This window comes from Protobothrops mucrosquamatus, unplaced genomic scaffold (assembly GCF_001527695.2).
Source record: "Protobothrops mucrosquamatus isolate PMUCROS unplaced genomic scaffold, P.Mucros_1.0 scaffold1259, whole genome shotgun sequence".
NCBI classification, from domain to species: domain Eukaryota; kingdom Metazoa; phylum Chordata; class Lepidosauria; order Squamata; family Viperidae; genus Protobothrops; species Protobothrops mucrosquamatus.
In genome coordinates this window covers 228114-254737 of record NW_015387465.1, presented here as the reverse complement: position 1 = coordinate 254737, position 26624 = coordinate 228114, and the positions used below count along the sequence as shown (strand labels likewise).

Here is a 26624-nt window from a genome sequence, read left to right as displayed (position 1 = left end):
GATCACAATTATCAGGTAACTAATTAGACAAATCCCTGCAGATTTATTGCCAACTTTTGTCAGAAATGGTTTGCTGTGATTTCTTTTCTAGGGGTGAAAAGTGTGTGATTGGCCCAAAGTCACTCAGCTGGCTTTGTGCCAAAAGGAGGACTAGAACTCACTGTCTCCTGGTTCCTTTAACCACATTTAGAATACCTAACAAGATAAACCAACATTATTAAATACCCGGGACCTTATGGTAGTAATATTTCAGATATAATTTAGAACACATTAAGCATCACCCAGCATTTGAGTCCATGTATTAGTTAACACAGAAAGCCTTTACCTGCATACTTCTCAGTGTATCAATAGTTTCCACTTGAGGAACTATTTTGATTGGCTGTCCTTCCCAAGTGCTCCAGCTGTCATCAAATTCTTGGTCTTTTTCACTGTATTTTGTCATCAGTAAAAACGGTTCACCTGCAACCTCATCAGAATCTTTTGAGCAATCCTTTCCAGCAGCTGCATTAAGCAACTGCAAGATAAAAGACTTTTCCTGTGCAAAATTATCTGGCATGAAGATTTGTAAATTTTCAAGCCCAGGAATTTGTACCTGTAAAACAAATCAAAAGGGTCAAAATAGTTAACAAGGCGATCCATATCCCATGTTCATAATTTTCTGTTTTGTGGAGAGGTCAAAGCAAATGCATTTTTATGCATAATAAAACAGGTTTGTAACCACTGTACTCGCCCCCCACCCTCCTTCGATCCCCTCAACACAGACTGCTTTTGTTTCTTCGATGTGCAAAACGTTTTCAGAGACATAATTATGGGAGTTCCTATCTGACATTTGAACCGAGACGATTCCATATGCAAAAATGTTTATATTGCCATTACCGGGTTGTTAGCAATCTAGCCTTGATAAGAATCTAAAAACAGCAGACATTTGTTTTCCCATTTAGTGAACTACAATCCCATGTATCCAAATTTCTGAGTAAGTTCAAGGACTCCTTCCATTAATATCCCCATGCTATGTGGCCTCTGGACTGTTTTTTTACCTTTGTGTACTGCTGTGCTTTCAGAGCAACAAGGAAATCCCTCACAGAGGCAGATAACGTGAACTCCGCAGCTATTTCAAGGTCCTACAAATATGGTGAGAAAAGTACATTTTGTTACAAATGAACGGCTTAGCATGTAAATGCAACTGGATTTGGTCTAATTTGTTTACCTTTCTTAATCTCTTGGCAAAACCAAGAGCTTTCGATGCTCTCTCTCTAGCTTCATGAAATAGCTCTTTCAGTGCCCGGCTGGTTTCTATAACAGACCTCCTACAAATGTCAAACAAAATGTAAGTGAAGATCAGAAGGCAAATAAATGTGCAAACAAAAAGCTAAAAGTGCAATTACGATTGCTAAAATACATATTTTATTTACAGGCAGTTTTTATTAGTGATCACAATTGGGACTGGCAACACAGTCATGAAGCAAAATAATCATCAACTGAAATAATCATCATAAGCCACTGTGCTTATGATCTTATTTCAGTTTTCCTTTGCTTTACAGTCCCAAAAGGTTATACATGTAAGGAATTGCCGTAAAGTTATTTTAGATCATTGTCGTGTTAGCAGTCACTAAATGAGGCAGTCGCTAAACAAGGATTATCTGTACTGATCATACCTATTTATATAGCTGCCAATCTCAAAATTATGACTCTAGTTGCACACATAGAATTGCAACCAAACACAACAGCCAATTTATAATGAAATAATATCAGGTGATGATGACCCTAACTCGATTCACTGAAAGCACAATATCCCAATGATGCACAGTCACCTATTCTCCAGGTCTACTGCACAAAAATTGTTCTCCTCCTCTTAAATATATTCCTCATTAACTCTAATCTGTATGAACAATGTGCTTTATCCATACATGAACATTTTTCAAGGAGGAATACCTGATTTCATCTGAAGCAGCACTGTCATCAGCACTAGCCCAAAATTCATTACAGCTCTCTTGTAAGCCAGAGTCCAAAAAGATTCCTGTTGATTTTAATAGTACTCCTGCAATGTCACTACAACAAAAATAAAACAGTCACTACTGAGAAAGTTTACACACCAAAAAGTTTCCTGGAACTATAATAAAGATAAAGAAACCACTGGCCCTCCAAACGTTGCTTACTGCAAAATCTAACATTTCTCAATCCAGACTGACTCAGACTCTAGAAATTATGGTTCTGCAAACATATGTTCTGCATCTCTGCGCTACAAGGTAATGCAGTAATTCAGATATAAGTATATGATATTTAAATTCCTCTCATCTTATTTTTTTTTCCATCTTATCTTTGGGGTAGTTTGAACTAAAAAAGAAAGATACATTTATTTAAAAAAAAGGATCAATATCATTTTTTCATTTATTTATATAAGATGTAAATAAAGCTGTTGAATAAAATCAAATACTTCTTATCCTGATTTCAAATGGGTTGGGTTGTTGTTGTTTTTTTAAATATAGCTAAGAAAATTGCCACCACTTTTTATACATGATCTTAATTTTGCATTACGAATTTTCATCACAGCTATAATTATAAACAATTTTTCTACATGGCTAAACACAACACACATAAGCAGATATAAAGGCCACGTGCCACTATTATCACAGCCACATTTGCATTCAAGGAAGCCATAGATCAGAGGTCTACAAACTTGGCAACTTTTAAGACTTATGGACTTCAACTCCCAGAATTCCTCAGCCAGCATATTGCTAAGTTTGAAAACTCCTGCAATAGATTACAGATCTGCCCTGTAACGCTCTTTAATCTGTAAAAGAATAGCATGACAACCTAATATTTTCTCAATAAAATATTTCTGTGCCAAAACATAGGATAAGTGTTTTGGAAAAGAAGCAGCAAATGAAAATCAATACTCCTGGATAGGCACTCTCGCCCATACTTTAATGACTCTATTTGAAATGTGGAACACTGTGTAAAAAAGAAAATATTAGCAGCAAGAACAGAGCTAACAGTAAATAGATATATTCTGAATAAATAATGGGCTTCCATTAAAATTATTCAAATAAAATTAAAATCAAACTAGGAGTATTAGTTATCATTAAAAAGATCAACTTTCAATTTGATAGAATAAAAAAATGGGAGACATATGAGTAACTTATTAAAATTATTACAATTGTTAATGGGAATGTAGTATTAAAAAGTCATAGTTTTGTCCTTAAAATAAACCCCAGAAATTTTAAACAGGAACTATTTTTTCAAAAGTATGAATTTTCACTTATTGAAATAGATAAATCAAACAAACAGAAGATTCATAGTAGTAATGCAATTCTACCAGAATAGTTTTCCAGCTTGAGCTTCACCTCCTCGTATATAAGGCGTTATTTCTTTGGTGAAATTCCATTCTTCTTCCAAAAGATTCTTTAAACTATGAGATGCCTGAGGTAACTGCTGTAGCATTTGGATCCAGCTTCGCATGTAATCAAAATAAACCTTGTAACCCAGAGGGGAAAAAAAAAAAGAGTAGGGAAAGCTATTTAAAAAGTTGTTTCACAGCAAAGACAAATCCTCATCCATAATATCATGTTAATTTTATAAAACTGAACGTTGCTTACAATTCTCCTCTCTCCAAAAAAAACCCCTTTTATCAATCCTCATGCTCCTGGCAGAATTACATTCCCCCAACCCCCATGGCCAATCAAACTACAGAATTCCCTCAAAAATACTGGAAATCTCAGAGAGGCCTCATTGGCTTGGAAAAGGGATACTTTCATGTAAGGAATTGTGGACAGGTAGTCTTCTACTTACAACAGTTCATTTAGTGACCATTCATAGTTACAACGACATTGAAAAAGTGACTTATGACCATTTTTCACACTTACAAACTTTGTAGCAGCCCCATGATCATATAATCAAAATTCAGATACTTGGCAACTGGCTCCCCATTATGATTGCTGCTGTGTCCCAAGCTCATGTGATCACCTTTTGCAACTTTTTGACAAGCAAAATCAATGGAGTATCCATATTCACTTAACAGCCGTTTTACTAACTTATCAACTGCAGTGATTCACTTAACAACTAAGGCAAAAAATGTTGTAAAATGGGGCACAACTCACTTAACAAATGTCTCACTTAACAACAAAAAATTTGGGCTTGTGGTCACAAGTCGAGGACTACCTGTTCTTTATTTAATCAACAGCACTGGTCTACTATAATATGTGTATTAAATGGATTAAATGGACCTTCAACATACCTGTGGCTTTGAACACCAAAAAGAGAGTCTTCTGATGACTCAAAGAAACAGACTTACTACTGCCAAGAGCTGCACTTTGAAAACTGAAGGAAGATTTATCTGTTCCTTGCCTGGGAGAAAAAGACATCTCTTTCTCTGTGGGCCTAGTTATCCTGGCAGATGATAGAAGATAATGTGCGTTCCTTCAATTCTGCAGGGCCAGGAAAATCAGCAAAGGGTAAGCTCCCTGCTCTTTTTGGATGGGGTCATGTTAACTTGTCATCACAATGTCCTTCCTAGAAAGCATACATAGTTCTAATCATGCTTTCTGTCACTGTGCCCTGCCTTTGAAATGGTTATTTCCTTTTGAGTCCCAGATGGTTTTGATCCTGCCTGCACTTTTTAAGGCTTGGAAGACCTAGTTCTTCTCATAGGTACATGATCAAATTTGTCAACCTGTCTGGTTTGAGTTTTACAATGGCTAAGTATCCGTGGAATAATTTGACATGATTTATTGCATTTTATGACTGTTTGCTCCCTAATGTTGTTATTCTTTACTTTGATTGTTTTCAACAGGGTGGCTATATATATATTTACTAAATATAAACAAGCAAACCCTTAAAGGTTCTTAGACAAAGGGAAGAAGTCAGAATATCTCTCTCTTCAGATCTGCAGTCTCAGAGTAGCAGGCAATGTATAAAATAATATATCAAGGGTATGCTTCAAATACAGAAGAAGCACCTACTTTATTTTCTGATAGTCCTGCTTCACTGTCTAATGTAGTCTACAGAATAGATAGCACATAGTTAGAACATTCCCTGTTTTATATATATGGTTGAAATACAAAATGCAGGTTTTTGCAGGCTAGGAAAGTTCTTTGCTAATCGAAACAATCTAAAAATAACCAAATGGAACTCAAACCATTGGATATTACATTGAATTGTTAGTTACCATTAACATCTTATGCAAGTCTTCTTCGAAAGAGTCAATGTTGCAGTGGCTCTGAAGGTCATCTACAACCTCGCGTAACATAAACTGATAATATTGCTTCATCAGGAGGCCACCTTTTAGAACCTCTTTACACTCTCGCACGAGCTGCAAGAGAAATGGCACACTGATCAATCTGGTGTTTTCATGCTGCAAAATGCAAAGATGTTTCTAAAGAGCAAATTCTATAAATATCTGTCGTCTTCAGTTCTGCTAGTACGTGAGATAAATGCCCCACAAAAAGGGTGATGCAAAATAAAACCCAAATTGGTAGAATAACTGATTTCTACAGAGTATGAATCTAAGCCCTCTGTTATCCATTTTCCATCTTCACAAGGCCTCCTGCTATAACGTTTTATCTCATTGAATTCAGCAAGTACTATTATCACTCTACCTTCTGCATTTTTTTAATATTTGCTTGACTACTGAATAGTTGTGGCTTTCATTTAAGACCGAAGCAGTTATAATTTGTCAATAACCAGCTAATCATATATGCTTCTTTAAAACATGCAGAGAGGATTATTGAGTTAATTTATATATCTATCTATCTATCTATCTATATTCTATATATATCTGTATATCTATATTCAGCATACTACGGAGGATCACAGCAGTATAGTATTGGCTACATTTATTTATTTTCTCTTGGAGGATATTGATTGTGGATTATTGGTACCATCTATATCAAAATGCCATTTTTGTTATCAGCCTAAATATTTTTGATTATTAAATGACATAGAAATAATAGATATTTATTTTTATTCGTTATTACTATTAAATTTATTTGCCTGCCCATCTCGTTTCAAACAACTTTGGGTGGCTTACAGAATAAAAACATTAACATCATCAAGTATAAAATGACAATACGGACAAAATAAAATCATTACCCCAAGATGGAGGGAGCCCAATACATGGGGGGGGGGGAGAGATGGGATTAGCCCTTAATTAATTAACCACTTATAAATATATAAATTAGTCAATTATTTATAACTATATAATATTTATACATATTATGTTGAAATGTTTATGTTGTAAACATTATGCAGCAGGTACATTTTCATCTACAGCATAATTACAGCGGAATTTCTCCAAAGTAAGAAAACATGTGAATGGTTTTAATAAGAAGCCATTTTATTTAATTTGGGGAGGGAAATAGAGAGATTACTTTTATGCCCTCCGCAGATTCTTCTGTCCTCTTTTTTTTTCAAAACATAAAAAAACATTGACCTAGCTATTCTCCTGAAGCGCTTATCATTCGTATACAGTTTAGAAGTTGCATAAGACATCATTTTTGTTACTGCTGATGAAATAATTATTGGCAAGAGATGAGTATTTGTCACAAGCAATATTCTAGTTCATTATCTGAATGATAATGAACTTTCCAATAGCACAGCATCTGTGCTATTGGAAAGAATTGCCAATAATGAAAAGAACGTAATTTTTTACCTGCCATTACCCTAATATTACAGAACAAAATAAAATAAATATGACAGACAAACCTGCTTAATACTCAGGAGGGATGGCTCCCCAGCAGGCCGCTGTTCCAATCTTAATTTGAGACACTCGTGGATAACATTGAGAAGAACTCGGCAAAGAACCAGAAAGGCAGGTTCAAAAGATGGCAAGTCCATAGATTTCAACTCTTCCCATGATACAGTACTGCATTTTTGATCTGAAGAAGCTGGAGAATTTGACAACTGCACATAATCTGAACATAAAATGGGATCTGGGTATTCAGAAAACTAACAGCAATAAAAGAGAGAAAGAGAGAATTTGGTGATTAATTTCTTCTCTTCTTTGGGACAGTACGTTTTAGAAACCAGATATTAACTTTAAAAACAACTGCTCAAAATACATGAAGCAAAACCACCTTATGTTTAAATTGTATCCTAGCCTTGCAGATAAATGTTTCAAGAAAGCTCTGCTATACAGCATAGATGCTGATATTCAAAGCATGCTACCTCTCCTCCCCCAATTAAAAAAAATCCCTTTTGGTGCCAGCATGGGAATTAGATTGGGACTAAACAACTGGTTGCTCCAGAAAAGTGGCAACATAGGAGTAATCAGGCTTGTAGCAATGGTACATAACCAGCATGGTTGCTAGATTTACAAGAAATTTACATTTTCTAATACACATCTGGCAGCTTTATTCAAGGGAAATTGTTTTTAACAGAAATCCATGTAAAATTAAAATGAATAGATACATCAATTATTAAAATACCAGCAATGTCTAAATATCTTTAGGCTTGTCTTTCTTGGGCCTACGTAAGAGAACCACAGAGGTGGCTGGTAGCTGTTATTTTCACTCTGGACTTGGGATGGTATCATTATACAGCGTGATGGGAAATTAAAACAAGAGACCAGTGAACCAGAATACCTAGACAGTACAGGGAAATGCTGGGGAGCTGAGCCATTGAGGCTCCAGCACATGTCCCAGCATGCCAGATGTTGATGATAAAGATTAATACGAAGAAAGCTCTTGCCAATTTTCACATCCTACTCCATAATAGTAGGAACCAAACTACTGATAAAATGTGAAGGCATTCATCGTCCTGCATATAACCAAAGCATTTGCAAAACATCAGACAAAGGAAAAGTTTCCCTTGAACTGGGCCTGATAAGTATGGCCTGTTTTCTTCTGGGATATTTTCTGACTGCCCAGTTGACCCTGCAGTCTGAGGGGAGGGTGGGGCTCTCATTCTAACCATCCCCAACTTTACTTAGCTCCCAAACCTAGTCTTCATTGGCCAGCACTGCCATTCACTGAGGGAATGAAAATATACAGAGAGAATGCTATAAAAAAGAGAAGCAGACTTACCTGTCTTAGAGTCCTTCTCCAACTATCATGTCTAAAAATTTAAATAAAAGTAGGTTTTACCCCGATCCCAGGAACTAAGGATAAATTATTCTGCAATATGGACCAAGTCAAAACCTTTTCTAAAAAAATCCCAGTCAGATCCCATAGAATTTTGTTTTCCTAAATATTTACAATTCTTTATAAAAACAAGACAATAATTCAACACTCTGTGAAGTCGTTAAAAACCACACAAGTTAAAATAATCCTCCTTTATCCACATTATCAAAATATGGGGTGAAACAGATCAGATACCAGGAAAAACAATCAAATTATTATGTCTATGGAGGAATTTACATAGAAAGGTAGCAGCATTTTTTCTCCACCTACAACATTTAGAGGTTAAAAACTCTGCTTCAAGACACTATTTGCTTTATGATAGTTTCAGTAGAGTAATTCTACTTTATGGTTGGTTCGAAATTACAATGTGATTGTTAAACTTAAAAAAAAAAACAAATTTGCAAGACAAGGTATAACAACACATTCATCATATATATGGAACTTTATATGATAATCATGTAAATTATACAATATAAATATAATATTTGAGGTTTTATCATAACAAGAAAAGAATTGTTAGACTTCTTCCATATCAAAATTATTCCCACGAATCTGACACTGATATAACATTTGAATGCACCCTCAACTCATCCAACCTGTAGGCTATATGGTGGAGAACTTCTGAAACATCTGACCCCACAAAAATGTAATGAATGAAGATGGGTTTTGGGGAGTTAAGAGTGCAAGACAAGACTGGAATATCATAAATTCAATTCTCCTGAAAATCATTAAAATAACTGGAAGATTTTGGTTAGCTACTCTCATCCAGCATAATCTTCACAAAATTCTTGTGAGAATAAACAGGAGAGGAAAAAAGTAGGCAGTCTTCTAGAGCTACTTGGAGAAAGAGCAGAATATAAATACGGTAATATATAACGTTTTTATATTAATTATTTTGAATGTTGAAAACATCCTAAGTGTATTTAAAATATTCAGTTTACTGAATCTTAGCTCTCACAGGACTTCCTGGCAATTTTTATTCCCTAAATTTCAGAAGGATTGGAAAACTGTTTCTTTTTTTTTCCATTTTGTATAAAATTGTTTCAATCTAAAGAATATCCTTTCTCCCACAGTCAACATCACATCAGAAAACAATAAAGTTGCATAGATAATATTCTGCGAAGAAACTTTCATTTCTAGCACTTGACCATTATTACTCCAATAAGGCCTGTCCCATTAATATCATTAAGAAAAGTGGAGGAAATGGGAGAAATTGAATATCTACTGCAGTGGCCCCCCAACCTTTTGGACATCAGGGACTGTTTCCGTGGAGAGAGGTTTTTCCCCGGACCAGAGGGGGCATGGTTTCACGTGTTGCCTGCATCCCGTTAGATGGGGTTTCGCTTGTTTGTGCAGTCCGGTTTCTGGTGCGGTCCATGGTGCGGGTCGATGGACCAGGGGTTGGGGAACCCTGATCTAGTGTATCCCCACTATCGTTTAACTGTCAGAAAATTAATACAGGTAGTCCTCGACTTATGACCACAATTGAGCCCAAAAATTATGTTGCTAAGCAAGGCAGTTGCTAAGCAAGGCAGTTGTTAAGTGAATTTTGCCTCATTTTATAACCTTTTCTGCCACAACAGTGGTTATTAAGCGAATCATGCAGGCATTAAGTCCATTGACATTGCTTGTCGGAAGCCGGCTAGGAAGGTTACAAATAGTGATCATACGACCCCCGCAACAGTGCAACTGTCATAAATACATGCCTGTTGCAAAGAGCCCAAATTATGATCATGTGACCAAGAGGCTGCTGCAAGGGTTGTTAAGTGTAAAAAGCAATCGTAAGTCACTTTTTACAGTGCCGTTGTAATTCTGAACAGTCACTAAACGAATGGTTGTAAGTCAAGGACTACCTGTACAGGCTGTGTTATGCCAGACACAGAATTGACAAGGAAAGACGACATATATATTACATATGTTTCACCTGATATGTCACCATTATTAAAGTAAGTCAACATGGTTCAGCATGTTTCAAACTATATATACATTTTACATAGAAAAACTTTGGGAAGAAAAACACAGCTTAAAAGGACTATTGCTTAAGCATTATCCATTCCACCTGCCTCCCCAAACCTACCTCCAGCTGCTGATCGCTCTTTATCAATGCCATTCGGGCCCTCTGCAAGGAGCCATGCATTAACTTGTGCAGTCTTAAAATGAGCTTCCTCAACCCCATCTGTTTCAGTGCTTTATCTACAAATGGCCTATAAATAGAGGTCAAACAATGTCTGCCGCAGCCTGTCTCTCCGCTGCACTCTGTAACTGCCCAGCAGGTTGAGTCATCTTCAGATTCAAGCCTATCAAGCTTTCTTGACAAATGGTCCTGTGCCTCAAAATCAAAATTTGCCTTATTGGCAAGATTATTTCGGATGGCTTGTCTAAGTTCCTCCACATTCTCCTCAGAGATTTGTTCTTCATCTTCACTTTCCTCTGTGCACGCACCTGAGGTTACCCTATCATCATCGTCGTCGTCGTCTTCATTGTAAACTTCATCCTCTAGATCATTGTCCCTGAACGAACGAGGAGAAGGGATTTCAAACACTGGCCAGCCAATGTCAGAAAGATCCTTGATGCCCAAAACAGTCCCCATAATCCTTAGTTTCTGATTTAAATCTTTTGTAATGTTTAACCAAAGACAAAGTGCCTGCACCCTGTCCTGAAAATCCCTTGCAGCATATTTTTCATAGTCACTTTGAAGGGCCTTCAGAGATGGATAAAGTGCTTCTACGTATTCTAGCAGCTCCATTATCCGCTTTACCTGTTCAAAAGAGACCCGCTGGCGATGGAGGTGCTCGTGATAGCTTGAGTAACCCATTACATTAGCTCCATGGGCTGCTTTACATTGTCTTGCCGACGTACCATTAAGACTAGCTCCATTTCCCACACAGGAGAGGTTCCGATAGTTTACCTTGAAAGTAAAAATTTCATTAATAATATCAGGGATGGCTTGACGAGCTGTGTACAAGTAGAAGTCTTGGTCCTTAATAGTCCGCCCCGCATGCCACGCCTGCAGCTCAAGCCAGATTAGTTCGTTGGATCGGTTTAATTCAACAGAGGAAGTGCTTTCCTGTCCTTTCTGCTCTTTGTCCTTTTTCTTGGAAACTGAGGTAAGCTTTAACAACAGCCGCAGGGTCTCAAAAAATTTTAAGCGGTCTGCTGGGTAATCGGTACGAGACGTCTGGCGTGTAGTTTTGGCTATAGGCACGGGTACAGATACTGGAGGCTTAGCATTGCTGCAGCCAAGGCTGAGGTAAGGCTTATTGAGATCAACATCCGGAATTGACTTTTTTGGTAAGGACCCACCGACCGAGTCCAACATGAACGAACACTGTACGTTTTTCTTATGATCCCTCTCAGTTGTCCTTAAGGTGGCTCGGAGCTTTTTCCCCTGCTTATAGCTGTGCTCTTCTGTGTTCTCGGAGATTTTAATATTATCTTTGTTAGGCAGCTGGTTGGGTGAGCTCATTTTCTCTGAAATCATAACACAAAACAATTTTTTTTCACATCTAAAGAAAAACATGCTTCCCCCCCAAAAAAAAACACTACTGATACTGATTTTATTTACTTCTTCCACTCCCTAAGTGTTCAATTTTGTTGCATGCTAAATATACATGACACATTCATGACAGTCCCTTAAAATTATGTAAAAGGTTCAGAACCTAATAGATTTCACACATGATTCAAATGCCACTCAAATTCTTTGCCCATGTTTTTAGGTCTAGCGTCACAGTTTATGAAACACTGGAACACAGGCATCCAATAGAAACCACACTGATGCCAAGCATATCATAACATCATGTGAATTATGCAAATTATGTAATTTGTCTCAGTCAAATCATGATGCATATGGTACTACAGTACAGAATGTGCACTATTTATGTGATGACATCATAAGACACGTGACATCATTCTCCATCTGCTTTCCCTATTATATCCATACAGTACAGATTGTTAGCTGGTACTTAGCTGTGCCCACAAATTAAGATAAAATGTCTTAGTAGTTATGGGAATGGCAACAGGATAGTCATATCCCACTCATTCAACCATAACACACTGATGCTTCAGCAATTACGTCTAAAGTTATCTGCAGCCGGTTTGTGAAACTCTGAATTATTAGGTTCCTGTCATTACAAAACCACATACCAAATTAACTTTTTACTTAAAACTTCAGTTTTTTTGTTACTGCTATTTTTAAACAATGAGATAAACCTCAGTTATCTGATTTAGTTATCATAATTTCTGTATCTCTTATTATTATGCCTTCCTAGTCATTCAACTTAAACCACAATCTAACATGAGAATGAAAAAATCATATTTTAGAAATGATCATGAATCTGTAAGTAGTAATAATTGATAACCACACCAAAGAGCTCTTTGAATCATACTTCACTCAAAATTCAAGGCACACTGAGTCATTTTGTACCCAAGGGCATTATAATTATATTGTGGAGCTTTTAAAATAACAGGGCTAATGGAAACATTCAGTTATACTAATTGTAATCATAAGAAGTGACAATGATCTCTTTTACTGTACATAGCAGCTGGAACCAGTGACTAAACAGAAGTCTTCAGAGCATAAGTCTTGATAGAATGGAGGCGAATCACAATTTTTTCTTAAAACTCCTGATTAAATCTTTCTAAAAATGCATACACTATTGCATAAGATCTAAAATTCAAAATTAATTTCATTGATGCATAATTTCATTCAAACTGATGTAACATCCCCTTAACTGATTTTATAGATCCATTTTGGTTAATTTAAGCCTGGTCTTTCCATTGAGGCTAACGTAATAACCCTTAATCATCTTAATCTCTCTTAACTGAGAGAAAGAACATGAAGGGTGACTGATGATTCTGTTGAACCTCTCAGTGGCTTTTGAAATACTGATCGTGATGTCCTTCTGGAGAGGTTGTCCAAGTTAGATGAAAGGGAACTGTGAAGCATGGCCATCTCCTGAAAATGGTGCTGCAGGATGCTGCAAGGTTGCATTTTATCCCCCATGCTGTTTCCCATTTACATGAAGCTGCTGAGTGAGATTATTTGGAGATTAAGAATAAAGTGTCATCACTTTGCTGATGACACACAGCCGTCTCTTCTCATTAGCTTCAGGTGAAGCAGAAATATTTATTCGATGCTGGCCACATTAATGGGCTGGATAAGGGCTAACAACTTCTGTCTGTTTGTCTATCTGTCCAGTATTTTTGGACCCTTATTCTGGAAAGGGCTCTACAACTCTTAAAAGATCAGTTTCACATTTTGAGTGTTCTTTTGGTCACTAAGGATCCAAGTGTCCTCTGTAGTACAAAGTGTATTTTACCAACATAGGTTGGTAATGTATGCCAACTATGGGCCTTATAGCTTTTCATTTAGATTACTATGATGTAATGTATTATACACAGAACTACCCCTAAAACAATCCAAAAAGTTAATACAAAATATGGAAGTGAAAATTCTGATTGCAACTTTTCTGAGGGGAAACTATTATATAGTTTATATATAATATTATTATATATGGTTTATTCAGTCACTCCTGGTTCATATACAGTCAAGGCGAAGGTATAAACTATCAGTCCATTCATAGCTTAGGACCACAGAATCTGAAAAATCCCCTTTCTTTGTGTTCCTTGGTATGAAATTGATCGTACTAAGACGTTCTATTGTTAGTGCTCTTCAGCAACAAGATGTGGTGTTTCCCTGGGAGTTAGACTTTTCAGTGATAGCTGATTCTGGCATGTCCTCCTTAGTAAGTAAGTCTGGAATCAACATTACTATCTATTCATCATCAGAGAAAATTACTTTTTTATATGACTATATACTACATTTTAAAATATATGTCACTTAGGAATGTCTAATTACTTCAACATGGCTTTTCTTGTTTATCTTCTTGTATATTTTAACTTCCACTCAAACTTTTTTAACTATGATTTTAATGTATGGTATGCTGTCCTTGAAAAATTGGGTTTTGAGTGACAACCTAAATTTAATAAATGCATTTTTTGGATTAATCTTATTGTAAAAGAGGCTGTTTTATCAACAGAGCATTTAAATAAACTATTATTATAATTCTGAGCCGGGATATAGTTATACATGTTTGTCTTTTCATTATTATTGAGATGCAGGGATGATGGAAATTTAACTAGCAATTTATTCCAAATTTGAATGCAAAATCATAAATTCATTCCTACACTCATTTTTTTTCCTGTATCTTGAATTTTCAGCAGTTAGATAACAGCTATACACAAGTAATGTGCATAATGCCTTGTAAACCCATATAAATGTATCTGGATCTACAAAACGCTTATTCTTACTATCCTGTCCTTCTACATAACAACTACAGTAGTAAGTGTTATTAATAGTTAGCTGGACAAATCTAGTTTAAATCTTACCATCTTAGCAGGTAACCATGCTCTTGGGATAATATAACACTGATCTATTTTAAGAGTTATTTTAAGGACAATAAAACGTGGGATATTTTTAAAGTTCTACATCCTTTTATGAATCTCTTCTACAATAAAAAAGCAGCAGAAAAAAGAGAATTATTCAATAAACTCACAATTTCACTACACCTGAAATTCTGCTAAATAAGATCCTATACATTTTGTATAGCATGAAGAAAATTCCTAGCTTTTGACAATATTCATATATTTTGCAAAGTATATTGCCAATACTAATATAGCACAAGCAGATTGACGTAATAAAAGTTTAACTTTTTTTTTTTGGTGCCTTCAAGTCATGGTGATTATCCCTTGTGGACAAATCCCTGCAATTTTCTTGACATAATTTCAGAAGTAATTTGCCTGATTCTAGGGCTAAAAGGGGTATGACTCCCCCAAAGTCATCCAGCCAGTATCCTAGGTTCTACCTCAGTGCCTTTACCACTACACCAAACTAGCTCTCAATAAAAGACAATTGTACTGTTATTTAGAGAAAGTGAAAATAACATTTTGCAAAATAAAAACTCGGTAGATGATTTTATTTCCATGGGAATAATCATGCATATTTGTCAAAATAATAAATATGCGTTCAAGATACATGATTTCTCCCTCTGCACTATCTTGCTTACGTAAGCCCATGCAGATCTATAGAGCACCTGCCTTGCTTTAAAAAGATAAAACAGTTGAATAGTTCAGAGTGGTAAAAATGTCCTTTCTCAGACAACCTTGGACGATCATTGCCTGTCAGAATAGATAATACTAAGCTAAATAGAAAATTAGACAACCTTGGGACAAAGTGACTATTCACAATGCTCTTTTCTTCCCATTTCCAACTGCTCTTAATATACTTGGTAATGAATTAACCTCTTAATCCTGCTACTCTGCTGTGCCAGTTGTATTGCCAAAGCGCAGGTGATAAGACAGAAATCTGAGGCCCTTTGATCTTCCCACTAATCCTTAGCCATTCTGTATCAGGGATGGCAGAACAGTAGGTTCCATGGATGTAAGCTTGGCTATTCATTCTTCCTCAAATGGAAAAAAAGGGGAATGGAAGATTTCTGCACTTTTAGCAGAAAGGAAGAGACTCCATCAATTATACTCCCTCCCTCCCTACAGAAGCAGCTCATTTCTCAATTTTCTCTGCATTGGATGAAAGTTTCCACTTTATCTGCCCAATATAAGCATACTGGGAAAACGACAGTAGATTTCAAGCAGAATACCAAGTTACTCACTGCTGACCTCTTTGGTTTTTGCAATCCTGAAAAATTCTTACGTACCTTTCGAAGCAGAACGATTGGTAAGTTTGCCAATGTTACTTTTCAGATGTTTTGTTGACAGGCGTTTCATCTGCCGTGGTGTGCTAGGAGGGGAGGTTCCATAGAAAGTTTCAGTATTTGCTTCATCAGATAAGTCTTCAGTATCAGATTCAGGTATCTTGCAAGTAGCATCTTCAAATCTGCACTCGTGCCTAAGTATAAGCAATGAAAGAAATTAAGAATTACAGGTTTACAATCCCTGACACACACACCCCCCCGCAACCTACCCAAATCAAATGTTTTCATCTAAGTGTCATGATCTTTTTGTATCTTTGCCATTCCAGTAAGGTACATAGCAGCTCTTCTAAAGCAGTTGTTTTTTCTCTCTCAAATACTAGCACATCGCTTTTATATCTTTGGTTGGAAAACCTTGTAGATTGAATTTTTTAAAAGTAGCCCTCATGATCACTTAACACAGTGGTTCTCAACCTGTGGGTCGGGACCCCATTTGGGGTCGATCGACCATTTCATGGGGGTCGCCAAGCAAGGCTGTCCGCCATTTTTCCCCCCTTTTCTGGCGGGTGCCTTACCTCCCTTGGGCTGGGCCAGCTGATGGTCAGCCTGCTCCGTCTCTGCCGCTTGCCAGCTATGCCTCGGCCGGCGCAGGGGGCGGAACCACGCATGCGCGGCGCTCCCGGGCAGGAAAAGTCCTCGACTTATGACCGGTTGGGTAGTCCTCGACTTACGACCGGTTTAGTCCTCGACTTACAACCGGTTTAGTCCTCGACTTACGACCGGTTGGGGTCGCGGCATTAAAAAGGTTGAGAACCACTGACTTAACAGGACAAATATATATATATGTACAAACTGGTAGAATTTCTAGAATTATGTCATAAAAAGTGACATGTATACATTTGTATCTATTAAAAAGTGAACCATGCAATAGCACAAAGAATTGTGCATACATGTTGAATTATTTTATGCATAACTCCATGACACAGCATCTGTAGCAAACTTTTGTCAAATGTGCATTGTAATAAAGCGCTATCCCTTACATGTCTGCTTGAAGTTATCTACATGAGTATAAAAGGGGCAAAGTTTGCATTGCAACCCTATGATATTTCATCATTTGATCCTTCTTCCACCAATTATATGGACACCAATGCCATATTAATTGGTGAGCAAACCATTAACAGGCCACTAATTTCTATATACATGCAATACAGTTTTCTTGTCTCATTGAGAAAGGTAACACACACACATTACGAAGACCACCATCTTCTATAAACTTAAGAATGTTTAAGGTATGTTTCTACAGAAATAAATTTGTGGTTTTACAACTGAAAAAAAAAATGCTGTGAAAAACCTTTAGAGAGGATTTCTACAGAAGAAGTGAAAGAGTTCTTAAGAAACAGTTTTTACTTATATGAAAACATTACAAATTTTGAATAGTCTCCAGCATTGGAGAATTCCAATTCCCATGTATATCAGTGCTTCTCTAGGGAACCCTCCTACTACATAATATTTAGCTCAGTGCAGTAGCAGGGCCTCAATTGGCCCTGTACTGAATTACAGGTAGTAATAGTTAAACCACTAGATGGGTTGGCATTATGGTAGTTTGTATGAACTTCAAAGACCCTTCGAAGTTAAGAATACAGATAGTCCTCGACTTATAACCACAACTGAGCCCAACATTTCTGTTGCTAAGTGAGACAGTTGTTAAAATGAATTTTGTTTCATTTTATGACCTTTCTTGCCACAGTTGGTAAGTGAATCTCAAATATTTTCCTGCCACTCTGTTCAGAAGGAAGGAAGGAAGAAAGGAAGGGAAGGAGGGAGGGAAAGAGATGGGAATGAGAAAGAGGGAGGCAGGGAAGGATGCAGGGAGGGAAACAGGAAGGAGGGAGGGAGGGAGGCTGGAATGAGAGGGAGGGTCTGTGGGAAGTCCTGCCTTAGTCCTGTCCTGCTGCCCTTTCACCATCCCCCTGCCCCCTCCTCCTGGCCTATCCTAGGGATCTCCCATCCTATCGCTAAGGATGCTTTGGTTACAAAGCCGGCTCTCCTCGCATAGAGAGGGAGTGGGCCTCCCTCTGACCCACTCACTTTGCCCACCTGCATCCACCATGAGCAACCTGGCTAAGGAGAGCGAGCACAACAGCAGCAGCAGCCTTGAGGAGGAGGTAAGTGCAGCTGGGCACCCCCTTGGGGAAGTGGGGCTAGGCTACGTGCCGCGGGAGGTTAAGGGCAAGGCTGGGTGTTTGACCTCTGCTACCCAGGGCTCCGGACAGCCTGTGCACTGTCCAGCCCCCCCTGCATGGCATAAGAGGGACGATGAGGCTCCTCCAGTGGCCCATGCCCTGGCACTCGCTCTGGTCTCACCCCCCTCTGCCGGAGACCCTTGGATCTACCCCAGTCCTGCCCAGTCCCCCACAGGCACCCCTGACGCGAGCAACGTCGAGCTGGCCATGCCCACTCAGTAGGCCACACCCACCCCAGCTGCGCCCACCCTGGCCACACCCACCCAGCCCCCCGAGAGCAACCACAATGCTGACGTGTCCCTCAATGAAATTGAGTTTGACACCCCTGTTCTAAAGAATTTAAAATATCGGATATGAAAGTGATTGCCATCCTGACATAATGAAGATTTCTTGGAAAAATCCTTAGCACTTCTGTGATGTGATTATGTGTGCGTATGTATGGGTGTGAACATGCTTGCGCATACACAAAAACATGCACACAGAGTTAGAAATTAAATCAATCCAACTCATAAGAACAAAAATTAATGTCATTTCAGTCTAAATTTCTCATACTGTCTTTAGTCATTTCTAAAATAACAGCCAACACAAGATAATGGCAAAATGCTAATAAATGTCCATTTCTAAAACACAGCTACTCCTGTTTTACTGCAACTACTGAAACTGGAAGAGCTGGTGTCATTGGCTTAGTAGCAGAAAAAATAAAGCCCAATACACAAATGGAATGGTATACTTTTCCTGCTGTACTTCTTGTGGCTATGAGACAAGAAAAGCCATGCTTGCCTACATTCCAAATTCCATGTATTTAAGTTAAAACAATATGTTAATTTCTGAGAGACAATACTAGGTTCTCCCACTACAAAAAAAGCCATGAAGCTATAAATATTTAGTACATCATACTGAGTAGTTGCAGAATTTTAAATGAGATTAAAATGCAATCAAGATGGGATACAAATAAGATCTTCACAGATGTAGAACTAACTAAAATTGAAACATTTTAGTAATATAAATGGCATGATTGCATCTTTCAGTAAAATAATCACCTCAAATTACTAAACTTACATTTTATTCAATGATTCAATGAAATTATTCAAAAGCAGAATTTCAACAAAAATAAGGAACACTATATTATGCATCTAACACCCATTTAAAAAGGAACAAATGGAAGGAACAAGAACTATTTACCTGAAGGAAATATTGCCAACAATTTTTTTAAATTACTTATCTTTTAACTGACAGAGAGAAAACATTGTCAATTTGTCTAGACCTCTTAAGGAATATTAAATAATTAATTTTGATGATTAAAAGCATAACATTTACTTTTAATTCTTAAAATTAAAATATTTTGGTTATTCAGATAAGCATTTATAATACATATATCTTTAAATAATGCTAATTTAGCAGGAGAAAAACTCTCTCCAAGAACCAACTTTAATGTAATGTTAACTGGTAAATGACTATAAACCTTGCAAAATATCACTACTGACGTTTGAAATATTATTACATTTAAGCCAAGAAAAACAGCTAAAAGAGCAAGTTGTTTTATGTATGAGGTAAAAGGAACTGATTTGTAATGTCACCATCTGTCAAACTAATGAATAAGGGAGAAAAATGTACCTCATCCATCATGATAAAAATCAGTTCAGAAGTAATAAGAATCTCTGCAGCTGAGAAACAGGCTGATCTGAAATAGAAAGATGTCTGTTCTAAAGGAATTACCAATTAACCCAGAATGAGAATAGACATTCAGCAAATTATCTTTTATTCCAAACTTGGCTAGTCAACCCAATGCTAATATCTGCAAAAATGGGAATGAAATTTATTTGGCTTGCATTTTCAAAATTGCAGAGCACAAAATGCTCCAACATAATAGTTCAGCCCTGAGAGTCTTCTCTCTTTTGGTGGTCACTCCCCTCTACTGGAACATGGAGGAAGAGACTTTTTATGGTCCCTATCCCTTAAGGAATCTCATCAGCAGGGATCCCGAGATCATCTAACCTCTAAGATCCCCAGCCCTATTATTTTTGCAAAGCCAATAAGATTTGCCTATTCCTCGAGTGCCTTTGGAGTCTGATGGAATTATTTTTATTTCTCTTGCTGAGGATGGTGTCATGGATGACGTAATGCATGTGGAATGTTATTTAACTATATTATTTTGCTTATACTGCTACATTTATTTTAATGTTCCTTCTCTTTAAGGTTTGTAAACCACAGAGACCATTCTCTTTCTCTATTTCATTGTAGGGATTTTTGGGGCTGTTTTCAGTTGAGAACTGTTTGGATCAAAATATGGCTAAGTACTGTGTTTCCCCGAAAGTAAGCCCTACCCCAAAAATAAGCCCTTGCTTGATTTTTGGGGGCGGGCCTAATATAAGCCCTACCCCAAAAATAAGCCCTAGTTTCGGGGCGAGGCGCACGCCTAAAAATCAAGCTAGGGCGGGAGTGGAGCTTACCGTTGCAGCCAGGCCTCCCATGGATTGACACTTGCCCCGCCAGCCCACTTCTTCTGCGGCTGAAGGAGCAGCTTCATTCTGCAGCTGAGAATGGAGCTCCGGCCTGCATTTCACCGTCAGAGGCCTTTCTGGAAGGCCTGTGCAGCCGAGAACCGGTTTTCGGCTGCATAGGCCTTCTGGAAAGGCCTCTGACGGCAAAATACAGGCCGGAGCTCGGTTTTCGGCTGCATAGGCCTTCCAGAAAGGCCTCTGACGGAAAAATGCAGGCCAGAGCTCCATTCTCAGCTGCAGAATGAAGCTACTCCTTCGGCCGCAGAAGAAGTGGGCCGGCTGGGCGGGGCTGTCGGTGCCGCCACGAGTTGAGTCTAAAAGACCTCCCCCCCCCGAAAATAAGACCTGGTGCCTGTTTTGGAGGCAAAAAAAAAGACTGTGTCTTATTTTCAGGGAAACACAGTAAGTCATTTTAAACTGTTTCTATTGCTATATATCCAAATTAATTCCTTGATTAACTCCAAGAGATCTGTGCAATTATAACCTATAGTCAAATATTCTATTTCTGAAAAAAATGATTTAAAAAGCATAGCTCTAGATGCATCTTGATAATATCAATTATTTGAACCCATCTCAATTGGACCTTCAGCCAGAATATAGTACTGCAATCTATGCTACAAACTAAATGTGGGAAGTAAAGCCCTGTTAATTTTTATCTCAGGAAATTTCAATATAATTAGCCATTTGCTCTACCTGGAAAGACTGAGTCTGCTTGCAGAGCTGTGTCACTAGGGTTCCACTATTTAATGTTTAAGCTTGTCGATTGTGATATCCTATAGAATTCAGCTTGACTCCCATGGTAACAAATACCTACATAAAATCACAAGGAAAAAATAATTCAAAGCTTTGTAAGGTAACGATAATCAAGCCTGCTACAGCTAACATTCAACTTCAAGGAGCTAATCTATTTTCCAAAATATGCAATAACTTATCTAATGAGTTGGATGAAGCTGAAATTAAATCAGCACTTTTGGTTAAATAAGAAATTGGGCTGAGATTTATCTTATTTTTTTGATGGAGCTGCAGTTCCATCTGAAAGAGCAGGCTTTCCATCTAGAAATGCCCTTGATGATCAACTGTCATTTGATTCACAAATAGCAACTATGGAAAGCTGAATATTTGCACAATTACAGCAGTCCCAGTTGCAGCTGTTTCTTAGGTTGAATGAATTAAGAAAAAGTTATCCAAGAATTGATTGCATCCCATTCTGCCTTTTATTGTCATTTATTGTCAATATTGTCATCTCTATCAGATAGACGGACCAACATCTTGTGCTTTCCTTCTCCTTCACTTTATCTTCATGTGAATTAAGGAGGGGTGTGTTTAAGACATTTTCTCAAACTAGTTTTTTGGATTGGACTTAAGCCACACTTAACTGATCATTAGTTAAATAGGAAACTGGACTGAGAGTCAGCTTTTTTTGATGATACAGTATATTCCTTCTGAAAGTAAGGATCTTTCCACTTTCCTTCAAGGCCATTATTTATGCCCTCTACAAATATGTATCACAAGGTGCTATCCTTTTAAAGGTACCTTAAAATTGCAATTAGTGAAAAGTGTGGTAGCTTGGTTACCTAACAGTGGTAGCAAAGAGATAAGATACCTATCAGGAAAAAATTTCACTAGTTGATCATTATTTATCAGGCACAGTTTAAGAATTTGCTAGTAAATTTTAAACCTCCAATAATGTAGAGTTTGAATATCTAAAAGACACTGTTATAAATCTGTCCAAATCTGCAAGAAGATTTCTTCTGAACTGTTCTTTATCACATGTCCATTCACGAGGTATTGAGAGGAAGGTTTTCTCCTCCACCCATGCCAGATTATACATGGCAGTTGCATTTGGTGCCCATATTCTTTAGGTGTGAAAAATCTGTGAAGGCGTATCTCCTTTCCTCAAACATTTTCAAATTTTCTGTATTTTAATCATTATTAATCGATCTTTAATAATCATTTAAAAGGAAGGAAGGAAGGAAGGAAGGAAGGAAGGAAGGAAGGAAGGAAGGAAGGAAGGAAGGAAGGAAGTAAGTAAGTAAGTTCCCCTGGTCCAGGATAGATAAGATTAAAAAAAAAATTCTGGAGGCAATTAAACTTTTTTCATTGTATTACTGAAAGTCAGCTTGGTGTAGTATTTCAAGGCATCAGATTAGAAACCAGAAGGTTGAGTTCTAGCCCTGCTTTAGCCACAAAACCAGCTGGGTGATTTAGGGACAATCACTCTTTCTTAACCCTAGGAAGAAGGCAATGGAAAACCACTTTCAAGAATGTGGCCAAGAAAACTGGAGAGACTTGTGTAGGCAATAGTCAGGAATCAGGACTAACCCAGAGCCAAAGCCATTTTGTACACACATATGAAACAATTTTTGAGTGTTTGATAGACTCAGAAAATGACATGGTTTTAAAAAAAAAGTCAGTAAAAAATGTAGTCCGGTAGTCCTAAGGTAATTGGGAGTAAGGTAATTTAAGGTAATTGGGACTGGTAGCTCCACTGTTAAGTGACACAGTTGTAAAGTGCAACATCATGTGACTGAACCAACTTACAATGGCAGTTCTAGCAGTTCCAGTTGCAGTTCGTTGTGTGAATTGTTAAACTCAGTGTCATGTGTCATTTAGCTTGTCCATGGACTGTCAGAAGCTGGCAATGAAGGTCACAAATAGTGATCATGTAACTGTGAAATGCTGTTACCACTGTAGTTGTTAGCTGGTTGCCAAGCGCCTAAATTGTGATCGCATGACCAACAGTTGCAATTTTGAAGACCACTAGCAAGTCTTCTTGTTCTACATCATTGTAACTTTGGATAGTCACTGAACAAATGGCCATTAACCGAGGACCACTTGTACCTTCTCCTTGAATCTAAGAGGAAAAGAACAGTGTCCTAATTCATGTCCTAAATACAATTCTTAAGCTACTTAAATATTTAACAGTTTTCTGTGCCTGTGAGATCACCAACTTAAAAAAAATGAAGCCTTTAGCATTTCTGGAAAGTCTTCATTTTTCTCAAAACATCAGAACTCTTAGTTCTTTCTAACAAGTATAATTAGAAATTGATAAATACAAAATTTGTCCTTAATAGATTTCCAACATAGTTTGAACTTCACTATAAAACAATTTATCTCAAACCCTTATGCTCGTTCTTCAGCCAAAAGGCTTCCAGATCCACTTTACAGAGTAATAAAAATAAGAAAGTCCTTGCCGTTAGGTCTACAAACTTAAAAAAAAAAACACGAGATGGAACTTAATATTGATACTGAGGGAAAAGTGAAATTTGACATTGTTTTTAAAGTCTTAATGTTTCTAAGTTCTTTAATGACCAGGGTTCAATGCCCAGGAAAACATCTTTTTCTTGATTAAAAAAGAGGCCTTGAAGGTTCTCTAAGAAAGAGCTTCTTAGCAACTCAGGAGGCAATTGCAATCTTCAATTAAGGTTAAGCAAGAGCCAGCTCTCCAGTAAAACCAGCAACTGTTTTTTTTCCACTGGTTTCCATTTCTTCTGCTGTTGTGAACATATTTAATATTTCAAGTCAACAGATCTGGGGATTATCAAAAAGCTAGTTAAGATTTACAGCTACAATTCTGCAAAAAAAAAAAAAAAAAAGCAAAGAAACAATGTTCTATCCCCAAATTCTTTAACACAAAAGCTTCAGATGTTACAGGAGCAACAACTGCTCACCCCCCCTTCACTATAAATCCTCCTGCAAGGAATTACAACTGTATCATTTAATAATCCACAAAGCAGAATATCAGATGCAACTTCAAGAGAAGCAGAACCACTGGGTGCATTTCTCAAAGCCCTTTAGCCACCAGATGTTCCTCACCCCTCTAGGCCTCTTTGTGACACTCCCTTAAAAGCTGACAGGGCAGACTGCTCTTTGTTTTACTAATGCTGTAGTAGAGCCATGGTTTAACACCATTAGCTTCTGTTGCCCACTGAAGATCACCAATACCGTTTACAAGACAAGAAGAGAGGATTTCATAGCAGAGCTTTTTTTTAGCAGCAATCACAATTTCAGGACGTTTTGTTAAGGACGTTCTTACTGAATATGATGCTTTTAAAAAATCCAATTACTTAACCAGGCCCAAGTTTGTTTTGCTTTTCAAGATTAGACAAGGTCAACTATATATTTATTGCCAGCTGCTGAGATTACTAGATTATTACTGCAATATGGATGGAAGAAAGTTGATCTGCAACTGAAAACTGATGTAGAGGAATCTGTCATGCCAGTCAGCTGTGCTGCCTGCCACAATAGAAATAAAAATAGAAAAAGAATGGCCTATGTCCAACCAGTTTTCTTTTTTAACCCTTTTAACAGTTTATTAGGTATTACATGCCCACTAATTAACTTAGCATTGATTATACTATTCTGGGCTTTCCTCTAGACTTTTTGCAGTTATATATACTTCATATACACTTAAACTATTTTCCAAACCTGATGGCTCTGTTTCCATTTGAAAGGGAAAGTAATTTAGCTATGTGAATTTCAAACATACAGGAAATCAGGTAAGATGAAAGAAATCCAAAATGAACAAACAAAATGATAAAACTTCATAACTTTTTACCAATTAAAACATATTTTATTGAATTAATAAAATAGCTTGTTTAGAAATGGCCTTTTATGATCTGTACAAAGGAAAAGATATCCTTCAAAGGAAATTATTTTCTCCGTGTGAAAAGTTTTGAATTTTCATACAGGAATATTTTCAGCAAATACATATGCATGCAATGTGACTAAGGTGCACATGCTAATTTTACTATTTAAAAAAAACCCACACATAAATACAAAGCATACTGCATTGGGGCTAAACTATGAGGTACAGAGAACCCTATTGCTGAGAAGGTTAAAAGTACAAGAAATAAACATTGTAGAAATTTGACTATTCAATCTTCTTCCATATATTTTGGAATTTCATACAAAAAGTTTATCAGTGATTTTTATTTATATAATTTATATAAGCAATCATGGATTACAAAGTTATTTTAATATATATGCAATTCAATGTAATCAACTTTTATAATTATAATTCCATCTCAGAATCTTGCTCTTCAATATAAATTTCTGTTGCCATTCACCCAAAACATCCCCCTAAACAGAGACAGAGATTGTATTGTCACCAAATCATAGTATACATTCCACAAAGGCCAATATTTCTAGGTTACGTAACAATATAAACAGCTTAGACACTGTTAATTAACATACATGAAAACAACTAAACAACAACCACACAAAGCAAATATCTATTAGGCAACAGCATGGAGTGGACTAGCAATAAAGATCTTATATTACACATGGACAAAACAGCGTACAAACACAGAATGCTTGTCTTTCGGATCTTTAAAGCAATCCAACTTAATGAATCTATGGATCAACTTTTCCAGGAAAATAATTATCTTAATTCTTTTCACAGGCCATCCATTATTTATTATGCCAAATATGGAGCATGCTAATTAAAATTAAGCTTAATTTTCAGATCAGTTCCAAGATTACAGGAATAAATGCCCTAAAAGATTGCATATAGCTTACATATTAGGATATTGTGCCCATTAGAACAGAGATCATTGTGATCATTGTCCTAAACCAATGGTGCTGGGGGTTTTCCAGCTGCCTTCTTGGGCAACTTGAAATTTCATGGCTATCATGATAAGACTGGACTTGTCCCAGGTCATTAAGGGCCCAACTTATTAAAAAATCCACAAATTAGATCCATTTTTCATCTTGGAACAGATGTGACATGATCTGAGGCTGGGAAATGATAAGATCACTCTGCTATGAAGTTGATTGGTGCTCTGCAAGGAGAGAAGACCTGTTTGATTGGACCACCTTAGATACCTAAAGAATCTGTTTGGTTTCCATAGAGTGCTGGGAAATTTTCCAGAAGCACGATTGGCAATCCTGCTAAGCTTACTTACACACTGAAATAATAAGGTAGCCAGATACCTCAGTAGCCTCTCCTCTTTATCCAATCTGAAGTTGCTCCTTGGTTTACTGAAGAATTCAAAAAGGTTGATAAAAGAGATTTCTAGAGTGCTGCTGGCCAAAAATCTGACTGAACACAGTTAAGAC

The 26624-nt window shown here is 37.2% G+C and overlaps 1 protein-coding gene across 1 annotated transcript in view; it reads right to left on the bottom strand.

Moving 5' to 3' along the window:
* Nucleotides 1–26624, bottom strand: part of MAP3K4 (mitogen-activated protein kinase kinase kinase 4) — a 49339-nt gene that overhangs the window by 8535 nt on the left and 14180 nt on the right. The window contains exons 2-10 of the mRNA XM_029285076.1: nt 15827–16017; nt 10192–11585; nt 6700–6942; nt 5165–5308; nt 3317–3474; nt 1933–2049; nt 1208–1307; nt 1038–1121; nt 326–592 (exon numbers count right to left, since the gene is read on the bottom strand). Coding sequence (XP_029140909.1) covers nt 326–592; nt 1038–1121; nt 1208–1307; nt 1933–2049; nt 3317–3474; nt 5165–5308; nt 6700–6942; nt 10192–11585; nt 15827–16017 — 2698 coding nt within the window. The remainder of the gene's footprint in view (nt 1–325; nt 593–1037; nt 1122–1207; nt 1308–1932; nt 2050–3316; nt 3475–5164; nt 5309–6699; nt 6943–10191; nt 11586–15826; nt 16018–26624) is intronic.